A 16,674-nucleotide genomic window follows, 5' to 3' on the forward strand; every position below is an offset into this window, starting at 1 on the left:
AAAAATTTAATTGGTACTGGCCATAAAACGTCAAATTGGTGCATCTAGGATTTTTTTTTATATAAAACTCAATGTTCTAATTTATCCAGACTTGTCCTTTTCTCTACATTCATGCATTAAAAATGTTATATAACATGAAAGACTTGTAAATTACATGTGAGTGACCTCCAAAGCCCCCCCCACTGGCAACGCCCCTGCAGGAGGCGGAACCAAAGTTCCCCATTCCTCCCGCTGCGGCTGTGCTACCTGATAGAAAAACCATTTTCCCCTCAACAACAACTTCAGTAATTTCCCCGCGTCTAGAAACGCACACAGCAGTGCATGTTGGGAGAAAGAGTCAACTGCAAGGCCCGGACAAAATTACCATCATTATCCATAACCATAAACAAGCCTGATGATGATGATGATGATGGTTTTAACAATAATAATAGCAATCCAGGCTGAGTGCTTTTTCACATAGCAGTGACAACATTAGTCACACCGGCAGCAGAGAAATGAAAGGCTCGCTGCCTTGAGAGCTCCCCTTTGTTGCCGCTGCTGATGGGGCAAATTGGCAGGCAGAGCCGGCAGACGGGGTCCTTAAAGACGGATGTAAAAATAGTGGGCTGTCGATTTGCCCGCTACGCTGGCGCGGCTCCAAGCCAAACAACATAACAGGAGTTGAGGAATAACAGGAAAAGGGAGAAGCTGCGGTGAAAGTATGGCCTGGGTTCCTGTCACTTAGCGCAGGTCACACCGAATGTCACCTTCCTCCGCCTGCAGGACGGGCCGAGACAATGTCTCCGCCATATGGACCGGCGTGAGAAACGCCTCTAATCTGGGATTACCCAGCATGCCGGTGGGCTGCTCACCCGAACCAGGGCTGCTGCCGCCGCAACGAGTCGCACAAACCGGTGACAGCTACTGCATTCCTGCCATTTCAGAGTGTGTGTGTGGGAGGGGGTGTGTGCGTGTGTGGGTGTGCGTGTGTGTGTGTCCCCTCATTAGCCGGCGGTGGGGTGTTGACATCCTGAGCGGCTGCCTCTTCAAACACACACTTCCTCCTCACACCGGCAACTTTTCCTGAATGCAGGAAACTGCCCAGAGACAAATGACTGAATGTTGTGTTTTTGATTTAAGGAGAAGGAGGAAAAGAAGCAGAAAGAGGTTTGTTATTATTATTATTATTATTATTAATAAAACTTTATTTAACCAGATAAAAACCCACTGAGATCAAGACGTCTTTCAACCAAGGGACCTGGCCAAGAAAGGCAGCAGCAAACGTCAAATTAGACAAGTAAGCAGAATTAAGAAAAATACATCAGGAACATATAAATGACAATGAATGGCAGCAGTTGTGACAATACTAATATAAAAATATATATGTCAGATATTTTGCAGCAAAGCAGCAGAAGGTATGTGATGCAAATGACCCACCTTATCCTTATTAAAGCTGCATTCATGTCTGAATCTCACTTCATGGATTCACATTGAATTTTTGGAAGTAAAGATTCACCAATCAGGCTTTTCTGCTCTCAGCTGCTGATTCTGATTGTTTTATAGTTTGTTTGCAAAGGTTAAGAAAACCTGATGAGTAGTTTTCAAATCTAACTTGAACATATTGTTAAAAACTGCTTAGATTTGTAAACATTAACTGTATGATGTCAGGACTGTATGTGTTATAGTTTCTGTTTTATTTATAATTGTGTTATATACACATTTCTGTTAAGCAAATTAGCTACGATCTGGTACAGCGCATCAAATTGTGATGTTGATAGTAATAAAGTTTATTATCACTATTACTAAAAAAAAACTTTTTTGCTTTTAATGTGTAATATTTCCTGATTGTTTATAGTTGCTATTGTTGTTATTTTTAATCTTTGTTTCTGTACAGGGTCTTGAAAATGACTTTTTAGTAAAATGAATGATTGCTATGATTACTAAAGGAGAAAAATGCACAAGGCTTCAGTCAGACAAGCTGCATGCTGTTGGATGATGCATTTATTGACTGAAAAGGCTGGGATTTCTGAGCTTTGATGCATTTAACGATTAGGAGTATTTCAGATTTTTCCATTTTTGACACACCAATCACTGATCAGAGCTGATCAAAAGGTAAAACAGTCTGATTAATTGGTGCATCTTTACATAAAGAACAAACGTTGTTCCTGGAAGCTGCAGGAGTGAAGCTCAGACGATGCAACGCTGCTGCAGGGGACCGAGACGACGCTTCTGACTCTCAGGAATGCATCTGTGCATCTCGGCGGCCGCGGCGGCGCTTCTCCTTGGGACAAACAGGAAACAGCTGACACGCAGCCCTGCAGCGCAGCTCACATGATGCGTATTGATCGCTGTTTGCCCCCGGGTCTCACATGCAGAGCCGGGGTCAGCGCTCACCCGTCCCGCAGGGCATCGCTGCACAACTGCAGAGGCTGCAGCATGACCCCAAAATGCACATGATCAGGATATTTACCCAAGAAGAAGAGATGCTTCTTCTTCTTTAATGGGAGTTTAAACGAAGGACATCAATGGCGCAATTATTGGATAAAGTTTAGCTGTAGCTGCTGCCTGGCTAAACACAGCATGAATGGGACTTTGTGCATCCTTTCGTTAAGCTTGGTGGCTTCTTAATAGGGCACACATACTGCACTGCAAAAACACAACATCTTAACAAGTATCGAGTTTCTAGTGCAAACAGCTTGTGGCCTTGGTTGATGCACTTCTACGCTGAAAATTGAAAAATTTCTCAGCAAATTTGGATTTTTTATCATTTAAAATGCAGATTTGAACCTCTGCTCATCTTTTGATGCACCTCTCACTAGCATACCTTGTTTTGTAGTTCATATCTTCTATTTTTGAACAGTTTTGACTCACTCATCCTTTACATAATAAAATAATCACATATTTGGGGTGTAAATGTACAGCATTTTAATATAGTGGGTAATTAATTTGGCTTCATTTTGCTTCAAATATTCAAAAACAAAATCGTACCAAGTGAAATATGACACAACAAACTTGTGGAGCTTACTTTAAGTCAACATTTATTTCATATTGATGAAAATGTTTTGGTTACACTGGCAGATTATTTCACTTATAATATGGGAAAAATGTTTTGTTATAAGTGAAATAATCTGTCAGTGGAACTAGAACTTTTTAATTGTCTTACATCTTAATAAAATGCTACTTTACTAACTTAAGTTAGTTTTGTCTTATTTCATATGTGCACAGATATTTGCACTACAAACTAGACCAGAAATATGTGGTAAGATTTTGTGTTTTTGCAGTGTGAACACGAGAATCTTGCAGTCAGATTCAAATGGTGCAGAAATGGAAGATGCTGCTAAGACGGCGTTTCTCCATCAGGTGCCAGAGCAAACAGTCACCAGCTTCCTTACTGCTGTCAGTATGTGCTTTTAAAAACAACAGAACAGGAATCATTTCTCTTTCTGCAGAGAGGATCCTCATCCCAGGCTTATTTTGCATTTAAGTTCTGGGGGTTTTTGTATTTGAGATGCAAAAGAAGAAGAAGAAAAGGAGCGGTGAGAGACAGAAGAAAAAGAAGGAGTAGTAATGGGGGAAGTGGTGCATGTCTTTCCTGCAAATCTCCTCTTTCACCTCTGCTCTCCTCCAGCTCTCCATCAGGCCAGCCAAGAGACACTTCACCTCGCACCCGCACACACATGGAGCCTGAGCCAACACACACGCTCGCACTCGTCCTCCAGCATGCGCGCACACACACTCACACACACCACTGGCATCTGACTGTTGAGCCACCCACTCAGAAAAATAAATGGCAGAAGCGGAGACACGAACGCCTCGACACCAGATGCGCGCACGTATAGACATCCATATGCTTCATGTGCAACGACCCATCAAAGACAGACATGGAAATAATAACAGTCGAATGTAACCACACACACACGCACACACACACATGTTCACCCCGTGTGGATAATTCTGCACATATGCATCAAATCACTGCCTTCTGAGGCCAGCTCTGCAGGAAAACAGCAATGCATAAGCAACATGCAGCACTCCTGTACCAAACACTGTAAAACAAGCTGCTCTCACACACACACACACACACACACCCTCACCCCGACGTGCAGCTATAAGTCTATTAGGGTGTTAATAGGCAGATTAGTTTGCACTGTGATCTGTGCTGAAGAGGATATTATCCTCCTTGCTTCTTTCCTCAGACAAAACAAAGCAGAGCTTTTCCACAAATACGTCTGTCATCACACCCTAAAGAGCGATTAATGCTCTCACTCAGAAAACACACAGCAAGCGGAGCAAGACGCGGCTAAAACCCACGTCTGAGTAGCAGAAAAAAATGGTGACACAAGACAAGTAAAGGAGGAAAAGACAGGTGGGAGCGAATGAGGTCTGAAAGTCAAGGGGTGTTTTTTAAAACAAAAGCAGGCAAAAATCTAAGCAGTTAAAAAAATGCTGATATGAGCAAGAAACGGGTTAAAATTATAAGTATATCCTGATTTTAATTAGGCAAATATTTTCAACTTTTCTACTATTTTCAAATAACCAAAATAAAAATGTTTCCAGACAAGAAAGAAGTGAATTGTTTTGCCATAAATTTAACAGCTGAAGTGAGAAATGAACTCAGAGAAGTTTGCAGTAAATTATAACAATTACATTAAAAACTTTTGTATTTCTTTCTTTCTGCTTTTGTATTTTCTCTGCTTGCATTAAGTGGAGCTGCTGTGTTTCACAGTGTGAGTCTGAAGGAAGCAGACAGGAGTAAATTCTGTACCTCTTCCAGGTCTCGGCCCATTGTCGACCTGTCGCCCTTCAAAGGAAGCCGCGTTACTGCACCCTTTCAAAAAAAAAAAAAAAAAAAAAGGAAACTCTATTTTAGATTTAGTTTTAGACTCAAAACAAGCACTGAATTTTGATTTTATTTTATTCTTTTTGGGGTTTTTTTTTTTACGGAAATGTGCTGCGCGCCTGGGTGGCGTCTCCAGATCCGCAGGTTGGAGGTGAAGGCGCTTTTCTTTTTTTTTTTACGAGCCCCTTGAAGCCTGATGCTGGTTCCCACGTTTTCTCCGAAACTAAGCGGAGAGGAAAACAAAAAAAAAAAGCAAAAGGGACGCGGCCTCCGGCTGCTGTGTTACTGAGGAAACATCCCTGATGAGCCAATTAGGCCCGTGGAAGCGCTTAACTGCGGAGTTTCTAACGTGCAGGGGTCGATATTCAGAGCCACGCATGTTGCGGGTCAATTAGGGCTCCGAATATTATCTCTCCGTAATGCCTGGGAAATAATTAAACTCACAGCAAATTTCTGTAATTCTTCTGTGAGGTGAAACAAATATGAAAGTTTTATTTTGCTGCGTAAAATGCGCACAGATGTCAGAAGAAAGCTCATAAACCAGGCAGCATTTATCGAGTCTGTTTAATTGATTTCTTTCAAACTGCACCTTGTTTCTGCGTGTCTGTATTTAGATTGCGGGGGATGTTTATTTCCTGCTTTAAAAAACGATTTAAAAACCTCACCGAGGCCTTGAGCTGGAGACATTAATTATTCTCATTTCAGAAGATTCCTCAGTGCCAGTTATTTCCGGGTTTCACGTACAAAATATACATAATAATAAATTAGAAAGAAAAGAGAAAATAATGCAGGTTGATGGGATGAAAAACACAAAAAACATTACTCTGTCTGTTTTTTATTTTTGCTTGTTTTTAACAATACAACGATTTTGTGTCCAAATATTATTTAAATAAATATTATCTGTAATATAAAAAAGAAAACATATACAATATTTGCACTTAACTGTTATAGAATTTAAAAATGAAATATAAACGTAATATTTTCTCCAGTCGGTTGGAAGGTTTGCGTTCTGAAACACCGCGAGATGAAAAAAAAGTAAAGTGAAAAGAGAATTATCGATTAGTTATTAAAAGATGGGATGATCTGACACCTGCTGCAAACTACAGGAAGGATCGATGATTTTTTTTTAAAATTCACATCGTAGTAACATTTCTCCTTCTCCAGTCTTGTCACACATTTGGAGAAATCCTGCCAGATGTTTGGATTTCTGGCGCAGCCGCGTCTCTCCTGAACTCACCGCGCTGCGCCGACTTCTTCCTGCGTATCGATCACATCTAATCCGGCCTAACGAACTATAAAACCCCGCGCCACCCGGCTCTTCTTTACAGGTTCTCTCTCTCTCTCTCTCTCTCTCTCTCCGCCCGGACACCCCAGGGGTGCGCCAGGCTCCGCAAACACAAAGTCATTATCGCTTAGATTCCAATAAGGCGAGTCTGTCAAGGAACGAGCTTCCTTCGGAGAATTTATGTCAGAGGATATCTTCTAAGTGATGCGCGGAAGGATAAATAACAGCGAGTCCCACAGCTGATTACATTGAAACAACGATGCGCGTTTGTGGAGAGGAAGAGGGGGGGTCCCAGCAGATGCGGAGCGCAGGGGCCCATCCACCTGCTCACACCGGCAGAATGGGGGACAACAGGCTCTACCACCCACACTTCCTTAAATATATAAATAAACAATTTTATTCATACGTCTGTAGGTCGGAAAGTAATTTAAAACCGAATATTGGTGAAATTCCAGCATTAATTCCAGTTATCAGGCTGATACAACAGTGTAGGAATTATTTTATTCCTGATGTGATAGTTGCGAGGCTAAAAAAAAAAAAAAAGCCAGAAGATTAAATGAAAAGTTTCCTTATTTCCAACGCAGAAGTTGTTGCGCAAGAGCCGCAGCGTCCTGGGTGCGTAGCAGCGTGCGCAAGGTACGGCGGAGCCTGCAGGTCCCGCAGTGATTAACTGCAACCCTGACAGGCGCGCACGACCCTCACCGGCTCCCCCTCACGCGCGTGCACGACAACTGAGGCGCACAAACACACACCCGCGCGCGCGCATTCACAAAGGTCCGACTTTCCCCCTCGTTCCTCTCCTCCCTTCTTGCCTCCGATTTTTTATTTTTTTTTAAATCCAAAATGAGTTAAAAATAACTCCGGTCTCCCGCTCTGGCTGCAGGTTTACACCTGGAGTGGAAAATAAAAACGAAAGGCAGCAGAGGAGTGAGAGGCAAACGGGGGCAGAAATGAGCCGTGGTCCGGGGTCGGGAGCACCTTGCGTCGGCCGCAGGCAGGTGAGGCGCCGGTGTCAGAGGGGGAACCTGGCGGAGCTGCTACCCGCTCTGAGGGCCCCGAAACACGGATAGAAACTCCGCAACTGATGGAGACTTTAAAAGCGATTGAAATCGGATATATTTTCTACATATTTTTTTTTTAACTTAAAATATATTTAGAGAATGAAATAAAATAAAAGAAGTCCATGCATTCAGCAGGAAATAAAATAAATACTTTCAGCACTGATTAAAGATCCAATACTTTCCAGGAGCAAAAAGTGGAAGATAACATGTAACACACACACACACACACACACGCACACACACACACGGAGGGATGGAAAAATGAATTTTCCCCTCCAGAATCGACAGCGGACGTACCTGCTGGGACATTCTGTAGAGGAGGTTGCTGTCAGTGCTCTGCTGCTGCCATGTCCCCATGAAGCCCGGCTGCTCGGCGCTAGGCGGTCTGGTGCTGAACTGCATGGAGCTGCCTGCTCCCTCAGCACTGCTAACAATGCTAACACCACCCTGACCACCAACACCACCACCACCGCCGCCGCTGCTGCTGCTGCTGCTGCTGAGGCTGGGGTGAGTCCGGCTGCCGGACGGGATGCTCACACCGCCGGTGGGTTGGTGAACCTGAGCCGCCGGAGGAGGAAGAGGAGGAGGAGGAGGAGGGGGCGGCCTGGGCGACTCCGGGTCTCTGCTGGGCTCTGCTGGGACTGGGTCGCACTCGCTGCTTCTCACATCCAACTCTGCCTCCTTGGACTTGGACAGAAAGAGGGAGAGAGGGAGAACAGGAGGAAGGGAGGGAGGGAGGGAGGAGTGTGAAGGAGGAGAGAAGAAAAATAAGTCAGCGAAGGTGGGTTCTTTTGGGGTCGTGTTGTCTTTGAGTTTTTTTTCCTTCTTTTTGAGGAGAAGTGTGTGTTTGAGGAAAGAGGGTGAATCTCCTCAGGGGCCTCCTCATCTTGGGGGAGGAGAAGGAGGATGATGAGTGGAGGTGAGGAAGGTTGGAGAGAGGGATGGAGGGGCTGATGAAAAGCTGAGCAAGAATGAGGAAAACAAAAATAAAAGGTGGAGAGGGAGGGAGTGTGTGCGTGTGTTGGGGTGTGTGTGTGTGTGTGTGTGCGTGGGTGTGTGTGTGTGTGTGGACACACCAGAACACACATTACCTGCCAAATATTCAACCAAAAGGAAAAAAAAAAGTTGGAAATAAGAACTCGACACATGCAAACCGGAAAGTTGATTTAAAAGTACAAAATCTGAGCCTGAAGTTTGAGAGTTTGAGTCAAACCGAAGCGAAGTCGCGCGTCTTACCATGAAACCAGCGGCCGTCCCGGGAAAAAGTGAGGATGAGGAGTGAGTGTGAGCCACCAGCTATCCCGCTCCTCTCCCTGCCTCCGTCTCTTCCTCTCTCTCTGTGTGACTCCGTCCCTCTCCCGACGTCCGCGCCGCTGCCTGTCCTCTCTCTCTCTCTCTCTCTCTTTCTTTCCCTCTCTGTCTGACTCCTCTGTACTCCGCCGCAGCCACGGAGGAACTGAGCCGAGCGCCTCGGAGTGTGTGTGTGCGCGCGCGCGCGCCTGTGTGTGTGTGTGTGAGCGAGAGAGAGCGGGGTGGGAGAGAGAGAGTAAATGTGTGAGAGTGTGTGCCGGGGCCGGTGAGGGCTCAACTGTGCCGCTGAGATGCTCAGTGACACTGCGCTGCACACTTCCCCGGCACCGACACCCCTCCTCTGCTCGGGGCCGGGAGGTGGGGGCAGTGAGGAAGAGGAGGAGGAGGAAGGGGGAGTTAGCTGCGTGTCCCCCTGCCTTATTACCATGTGGGCTGCTGCGAGTGGCCGGCAGCAACTTGGTTCTCCTCCGCAAGGAAAAAAACCCCCAAAAACAGGGTTTCGCTATATGCGACGCTCTGGGGGCGCTACGCTATTGGGGGCGCCACAAAATACTAATTATTTCTAGTCAGCATTTTCTGTTTGTGCGTGTTCAAATGCTGTGGCACCTTACACACACAGGTTTCTTCAGTTGTCATTAAAAACTCTGCAGCCTTTGTTTGATTTCCAGCAGTTCTAATGAAGGACTAATGGAAACAGCAGCAATCTGCCACCATCTCCGCGCTGCTCCTCCTCCTCCTCCTCTTCTTCCTCCTCCTGCTGCTCCGCGGAGGCGCTCAGATTTTAATTAAGAAAAAAATGAGGAAGAGGTTCCATTTTAGCCAAATTGGTCCCCACAGCAGCGAAGGTGTGGGAATAAAATGAGGGATGGAGGAGTAGAAGGAGACAGACACGGAGAAAAAGACACACAGGAGGATAGAAGAAGAGGGGGGAAAATTTCCTTTGACACAGCATCTCAAACAATGAAGACACCCTCCCTCATCTACAACCTTCTGCTCCTCCTTTCCCCACAATCAGGCCGTCATTAGAGAAATGACGGAGCGGGTTCGGGGTTCCACGGAGATGTCACCGTGATCTTTCCACGGCAGATCAGCAGCATAGAGGGACAGACGGAGAACTTCTCTCGCCAGCTGCATTAAACGGCCTCTGATCTATAGAGTCACTTCAGATTTTGTGCTAAATTGCTGCAGACAGCTGCCTGGCTGTCTGTTAAAAGCCTTTTGTAGCAGCCACTAATGGCAGTGCAGAGTTAACCTTTGCTGAGATTATCACACCCGTCGCGACGTACGCGGAGAGAAAAGTGCAGCATGTGTCTTGAACGCGTGTCTTTTTGTCAAGTGGGTTTAATTTACATCTTAACTCCATTTTCTCCTCCTGTCCTGTCGTCATCGCTTTTGTTCTCCTCGTGTCCGGAGATGCACCGATCGATCAATCGACCACAGATCGGAATCGTACGATTTTCCCTTGATACTGTCAAATCAGGCTTTTCATGTAACGCATTAAAAGCTGGATGAACGAATGATGAATGACGTTTACAACGTTTTTCCATCCTGGGACTCTCAAATCAATGGAACCCCCAACTACATGAATATTTACGGATTCAATTTGATTAACATATTAAAAAGTTTAATGCAATTAATCCCTTAAGTTTTTTTTGTTTGTTTTGTTTTTTTTACATTCAAAAGTTGCAGAAGGAACTTATTTTTTTGCTCGCTTCTGGTACACCCGTAAATTTGAAGCACAATTGACATCCAGATGAAAAAGCCACTTCTTCAAATGACGATCTGATTGGATGCTACAAAAGACTTTTGTTGTGTTCAAGTTGTGCTAGGAGGAGTTAGCATATCAGCTATTTAAAGCTAAAATAGCGTCTTAATGCTAATGATGCTAAAGCAGCACAGATGTGCCCAATGCTAACATTAGTGTAAACATTTCTAAAGATGTATTTTTACAAAGAAGTTACATAAAACATTTGAAAGCTGAATGAACAAACACTTTGCACCAATCTGGTGCAAAGTGTTTGTTTATTCAACAATCTAGCAGCAAAAAGGGTTTAGAATTGAAAATGTTGTTTATTTTGTTATGTTGTTTTTTTAATAATTAATTACAGACCCACTAATATATAAATATTCATATATAGTTGCATAAAATGCGGAACATTTAACATAATGAACCGATTTTTGATCATTTTTTGTATCTCTGACTGAAAAACATAATTTTTCGATACATTTTTAACATGTTGGATTCACATTAATGTGTACTTAACGACATAATTTAAATTCTTAGAGTTGCTTATGAACCATAAAAACATTTGATGTGTTTTGATGATTTTGATGATGGAATGTGACAAAACGTAATGTTTGTTACTGGTTTCTCAAATGGTGACTGTATGTTGTTTTTAATAGTTTTTATGTTTTTATGATGTAAAGCACTTTGAACTTAATGCCTTGATGCTGAAATGTGATATATAAATAAATTTCACTGACTGATAACTTTGATTTAAAACAAAGGTTTGTTTGATAAAAACTCTCAAGTTCAAGACTTCCAATCATTTCGGCCAATAAGATTTCATCTAACAGTTTATACTTTAGTGCATTTTTTAAAAAATGATTAAAAATCAGATGCTTTTTCATGTGCCCAATGATCAGATCTGTGTCGCCAGCTTTAGCCTCCATCTTTACTGGAAGATTTCGCCGTGCAGCTTTGCACACACACAGATTTCTGTTTTATCCAGAAAAAAAGCATCTCTACTTTTATCTCCCTGTCTTATTTTATGACCTGTCAGCAGCCACCATCATAAAATACTTAATGTATCACCCCTTGGATGCGCAGCTTTACTCTTAACAACTTATTGAAAACATAATGCATGAGGCTCAGGCTAATTCTATTAAGTGACAATTTAGCCACCAAGGTTGCTTTTTTTCCCCTCTCCAGACTTTCCCCCCGCTGCCTCTCCCTTCCCCTCAGCTGTAAATGTGCTAGTCTGTGGGTTTTTCAAGTGGCACTCAGTGTTTCAAGTCAAGTTGGTGGCTCAGCTTCTGACCCGGCTGCTTAATGGCTGTTATTTGTGGGAGGGAGGAGTGGACTCTGCCAATAGAGCTCACTCTTCCTCCTCATTTCTCTCACACTTTTTTCCCCCCTTTCTCTCTCTTTGCCGCTTGCTGATAGCAGCTACTGGCGGGAGGAGGAGGGAAAAAAAAATTTGGAGTGGAAACAGAATGATGAAAAATCTGTATTAGCTGCAGAAAAAAAGAGGATCCTAGAGATTCTCAGGCTCCTTTATTAAAACTATTATTGTGCAGGACTTGAGAATTCCCCGTGGGGCAGGGGTCCATGTCGAAGCCCATATAATTAACTAGAGGCTCAGCTACGGATCAATTACCAGACAAGCAAGTGATAGCTGAATCAATGGAAGATCATCAGGCTCGTTATCAGTGTTGCAACTCATTAGAGGAAAAGTGAGGTAGAGAAAGAGGGAGAGCAAAAAAAAAAGGGAGGGTGAAGATGGAGGCAGGACTGGTGTGTGTGTTAGGGTGTGTGTGTTGCTCCTCGTTAGCCGCCACTGGCTGGTGACAGAGGAGGGGATCTGGATGATAAGGGCAGGCCGCTCTGTAGCAACAGTCACTGAGGCTTGTACGGATCGATACGAATGTGTGCATGAGGTTAAAGCCCGGCCGTAGCATCCTCGCTCTCCAGCGACTCCCACCCGCGGTTTTCACAATCTGAAGCGGTCAGCGAGCGAATGTCAAGGAGAAAACGTTACGGAGCGCAGTAACTGGTAAAATTCAGCAGAAAGATGACAAGAAGTTTAAAAACGTAAACTAAATTTAACGAGTTGGGGTTTTTCTGTTAAAAAATGTAAAGTATTCCAGGTGAGATTTTCATCTTTATTTTGAAGTTCAGTGTCAAAAAAATAAGATTTGGTTCATTTAGTGTTATTTTTTCTCTTTATTTTTAGAAAGATGTTTTTCATTTTTGCTTGAGATGATCCATTCATTATGTTTTTCCACCTTATAGTCCAGCAGATTCAGTTTGGTTCAGACCAAAATTTAAACATTTGTTAAATTTTCAGCTGCTATGGTTCTCTTTCACGCTGCATTGTGTCAAACAAACCAAATCCTTTGAAAAACCTGTTCCCCTCCTAACCTGTGGGGGCGCTGCACCAAGAACCACTGAAGGAAACAACACAAAAACCTCTGAAGAAGACACTGAGCGCAACTTCCTTCTTCACCAAATGGAAACAAAAGTGAAATATGTTTTAGCAGTTGGAGGGTTTCTCTTTTGTCTTTGGTAAAAGAGCAGGAGTCATTTCCTCGTGTAGCGCTAGGCTAGCACGTTTGCTTTGGTTGTATTTACCCAGAATGCCCTGCGCTGCAGTCCAATTCCTGCTTTTGGAGCGGTCTCTGGTCCGCCTGGCGTTCACATACACATTCTAACTGCAGCAGAGTTCACTTCAAACAAACTGAGTCTTAATTTTGTATTAAATCAAACTCCAAACTTTACCCAACTTTTACTCAAGAATAGCCGTGGATGCTAACACTTATCGATTAGCGCAAACGCATTAGAGCGAAGACTGACCGATGTCCTGCTCTTATTGCTGAGCTTAGACTAAAATATTCTCCTGACACAAAAAAGAAAACAATTGTCCCAAAAAGTCATGACACATGAAAAATGCCTTATGAGTGAAAAATAATCTGCCGTTGAAACTAGAACTTTTTATCAATGTTGAGGAATTATTGACTTGAAACAAGCTCCCATGTCCAGCTGAAAAGTTGCTTGTAAGTCAGTTTTGTACTATAAATTAGACAAAATATACCTGGTAAAATTTTGCATTAAATGCAGAACTTTTGACACAAAAAACAGATAATACAATAATAAACTGATTTTTGCTCACTGAATGTGGCATTTTTGACAGAAATACATAATTTAATGCCTCATTTTGTTGATTTATTACGTGTTGAACTCATGTTAACGTGTAACTTTTGAATTTAGAAAAATATATACAAAAAAAGTCTAATCAGAAATCTAACCTGGTGATTGTGACCTCCACATTTACTGTGCATGTCATGTTCCGTGTTTTTCCTGTGTATTTATTTCGAGTTTCTGTGTCTCTGAGTTTCCATGTTGTCCTGTCTTCCCCTTGATTGTCCCCAGGTGTTTCTCGTCCCCGTAATCACCTCCTGTGCATTTAGTGTCACCTGTGTGTCTGTGTCTTTGTCGGGTCCTCGTCTCATTTGGCTTGTTCGTATGTGTCGTCTCTGTCAGCTGTCCATTCGTTTCCTCCAGTTGCTACCGGCGTTGAGCCCTGGATTCTGCTCAGCCGTGCCGCCTGGTTGTTGGACTATTGTTGGACTTGTTTTCTTCATTAAACCTTCATTTCTCATTTATGCCTGGGTCTACTGCGTCTGCCTCACCCTCTACATCCGCACTTCATGACAGTGCATCTAGTGCAAATACTTACATTTTTATCAGTTTGAAAAGTAATGTCCTAGCAATGCCACTTCCATTAAATAAAAATTATTTTGCATTAAATGCAAACCTTTTGACCCGACAGATTTTTGCTCACTGAATGTGGCATTTCTGACTGAAATACATTATATTATAATCAATTTATTACATGTTAACTCATGTTAATGTGTTATTAAAAATAAAATGTCTGGGGCGTGCCGTGGTGGCGTAGTGGTTAGCGCAACCCATATTTGGAGGCCTTGAGTCCTCGACGCGGCCGTCGCGGGTTCGACTCCCGGACCCGACGATATTTGCCGCATGTCTTCCCCTCTCCTTCCCAGTTTCCTGTCAGCCTACTGTCATATAAGGGACACTAGAGCCACAAAAAGACCCCCTGGAGGGGTACAAAAAATAAATAAATAAATAAATAAAATGTCTGAATTTAGAAAAAATATACAAAAAATGTCAGATCAGATCAAACTTCTGCTGACATGGAGTTAAGAAAGGGCCTGTGGTTTACTTTGCCATCTTTTCTCCATGTTTTACTATTTGTGTTTTTTAGTTTTTGGGGTTTATTTGTTTGTTTTTGTCTTAAGTGTCTTCCCTTTGTAATGCATTTTTCATGTACATATCTGTGAAAGTGAAATAGAAATAAAGTTTTACTTAATTACTAAAACTCTCTCCTCTAATGGTTAAGACCATCAGTTTTAGGTGTTTTAGGTGAAATCTGAAGTATTTAGTAGATTTTTATCGGTTGTGGTTCATAAAACCCTTCTGAATGAATCTGATAAACCTGAGTTCACTGCAGGCTTAGTTCTCTGCGAAGGGAAGTAGAAGAGGTGCAGGGAAGGTAAAAGCAGGATTTTTAGCAGCTTCTTGAACTTCTTGTCCTTTGACTGTAAGCAAACAGCCACCCTCCATCACCGGCCGTCAAACCTCTCAGCCGCTGCCTGTTTGTTTTCTAAACACCGACATCTAATGGGTCAAATAGCTCAGAAATTGGGCGCAGCAGCTCTCGAGTCTTGAGAGGAAAAAGCGCCTTGTTGGAGCAAACAACGGATGCCGCTGTCATCAACGGGTCCAAATTACAATGCTTAGCCGCTGCCTTATTTTATTTTTTTTTTTAGTTTTGTTTGTGTGTGATTATACGAGTCATGAGGAGAGGTCAAAAGGAAGGATGAGAGCTGGATTCAGGGCGAGGTAAGTGGAGCTGCATTATCTTGGCAGTGATGGTGAAGAAATGATCAAGACGAAGAGAGGCGGATCGAGGAGTGTGATTTCACTGAAGGTGATGCTTCTTCAAGTTTATTTTTTCCAAACTGAAACTTCAAGATTTTGAGAAGGAAATTAAAACAAAAACAACCAAAAGGAGTTTTTAAAACCGGTGTGTGTGGTAGATTTATGCGATGATTAAATGATCAAACAAAAAGAAACTTATAGGGAAATACAGTATGTTGGACATGATGAGTGTCTCAAGGACAAAAATACTATTATTAATATTAATAATGTGTAAATAATTGCACATTTAATTATGAGAATGTGAAAACGCTATCTGGTGTAAGAGGAAATCATAAGATCTTGCATCTTCTGTTTGTTTCTTTACAAATTGTGTAAATGTCACTTAGAATGACTAATGTCTTATAAACATTTATGTTTTTTATGTTTTATTGTGTATTTGAAATAACAGATTTTTTTTTCTCTTACTGTATAATAAACCAGAAGAAACTAGAGATCAGACCTGAAGTGTGGGTGCAGTGATGGACCTGAACCTTCAGAGTCACATAAAGACAGTTACAAAGTCGGCCTTCTATCACCTGAAGAACATTTCCAGCATTAAAGTTAAAAACGTCTCAAGATCTAGAGAAACTAATCTGGGCGTTTGACACACCAGTGTCTTCACAATGTTTAAATAGGAATTATTTACTTAAAACAAACTCCTATTTCTTGCTGCAAACTTCGTTTTGTCAAGTGTACGGAGATATTTGCTGCAAAACTAGACCAAAATGACTTGGTTAGATTTTTTGTTTTTGCAGTGTAGGGGACATTTACGGCCAGGGTGTGTCATTAGGTCACCAGCTTATCAACGCTTTAGTTGTTGTTTCACCACCAGTGCTACTACAAAGCGCTCATGAGGCCGAGGTGATTCTGCTCCTTTCATTTTCACAAAGGTGCACTTTATGAGGCGAGCTGCCAGTGATCAGGGACACGGCCGATCATGTGGCTCCCGCCTGTCTCCCAGACCTTCCCGTGCCCCCGTCTAGCGTCTTCCCCTCAGCCTCGCTCTTATCCCGCCATCACAAGCGCGGAGCTGTTCCTGCTGCTGTCATATGATGTCTTGTGGCGCTGCAGTGGTAGCAGAACAGGGACACTTCTATCCCTGTGCCATCTGATCGACACGCTGCTCCTTGTCACATGTGCGTGCGCTGAGACCAGAAAGCGGGTCACCGGCAGTACCAGCCCTCGGCCATGTGCTGCTGCTTTTGTACAACGGTTGCACTCGCCGCTTTAGGAAATGCCACTTCCCAGGCGTCTCAGGCTTTTATTCCCGCTTTGTTTGAGTTGAGTTAAATTTATTTGTGTTGCTCTTTTCAGCAACAAGGCCATCATACAGCCACCAATCATTAAAAAAATATTAATAAAATAAATATGCAGGGTTTCCCCCACAAAAACCTGCTAAGGCCGGTGAACTGCAAAAACACAGAATCTCAGCAATATTTGTGGTCCAGTTTCTACTGCAAATATCTTGGCACCC

At 42.9% G+C, this 16,674-nt stretch overlaps 1 protein-coding gene across 6 annotated transcripts in view; it reads right to left on the bottom strand.

Annotated features, from left to right (window-relative positions):
• bnc2 (basonuclin zinc finger protein 2) overlaps positions 1-16,674 on the bottom strand; it is a 232,953-nt gene that overhangs the window by 134,405 nt on the left and 81,874 nt on the right. The window contains exons 1-3 of one of the 6 annotated variants that reach the window (XM_032562086.1): positions 8,402-8,765; positions 7,463-7,852; positions 4,745-4,807 (exon numbers count right to left, since the gene is read on the bottom strand). In XM_032562086.1, coding sequence (XP_032417977.1) covers positions 4,745-4,807; positions 7,463-7,852; positions 8,402-8,404 — 456 coding nt within the window. In that variant the 5' untranslated portion in view covers positions 8,405-8,765. Of the gene's footprint in view, positions 1-4,744; positions 4,808-7,462; positions 7,853-8,401; positions 8,766-16,674 lie in introns of those variants that run through there. The other 5 variants (XM_032562083.1, XM_032562088.1, XM_032562084.1 and 2 more) reach the window with 5 other exon arrangements.

The sequence above is a fragment of the Xiphophorus hellerii genome, chromosome 5 (genome assembly GCF_003331165.1).
Source record: "Xiphophorus hellerii strain 12219 chromosome 5, Xiphophorus_hellerii-4.1, whole genome shotgun sequence".
In the NCBI taxonomy this organism is placed as follows: domain Eukaryota; kingdom Metazoa; phylum Chordata; class Actinopteri; order Cyprinodontiformes; family Poeciliidae; genus Xiphophorus; species Xiphophorus hellerii.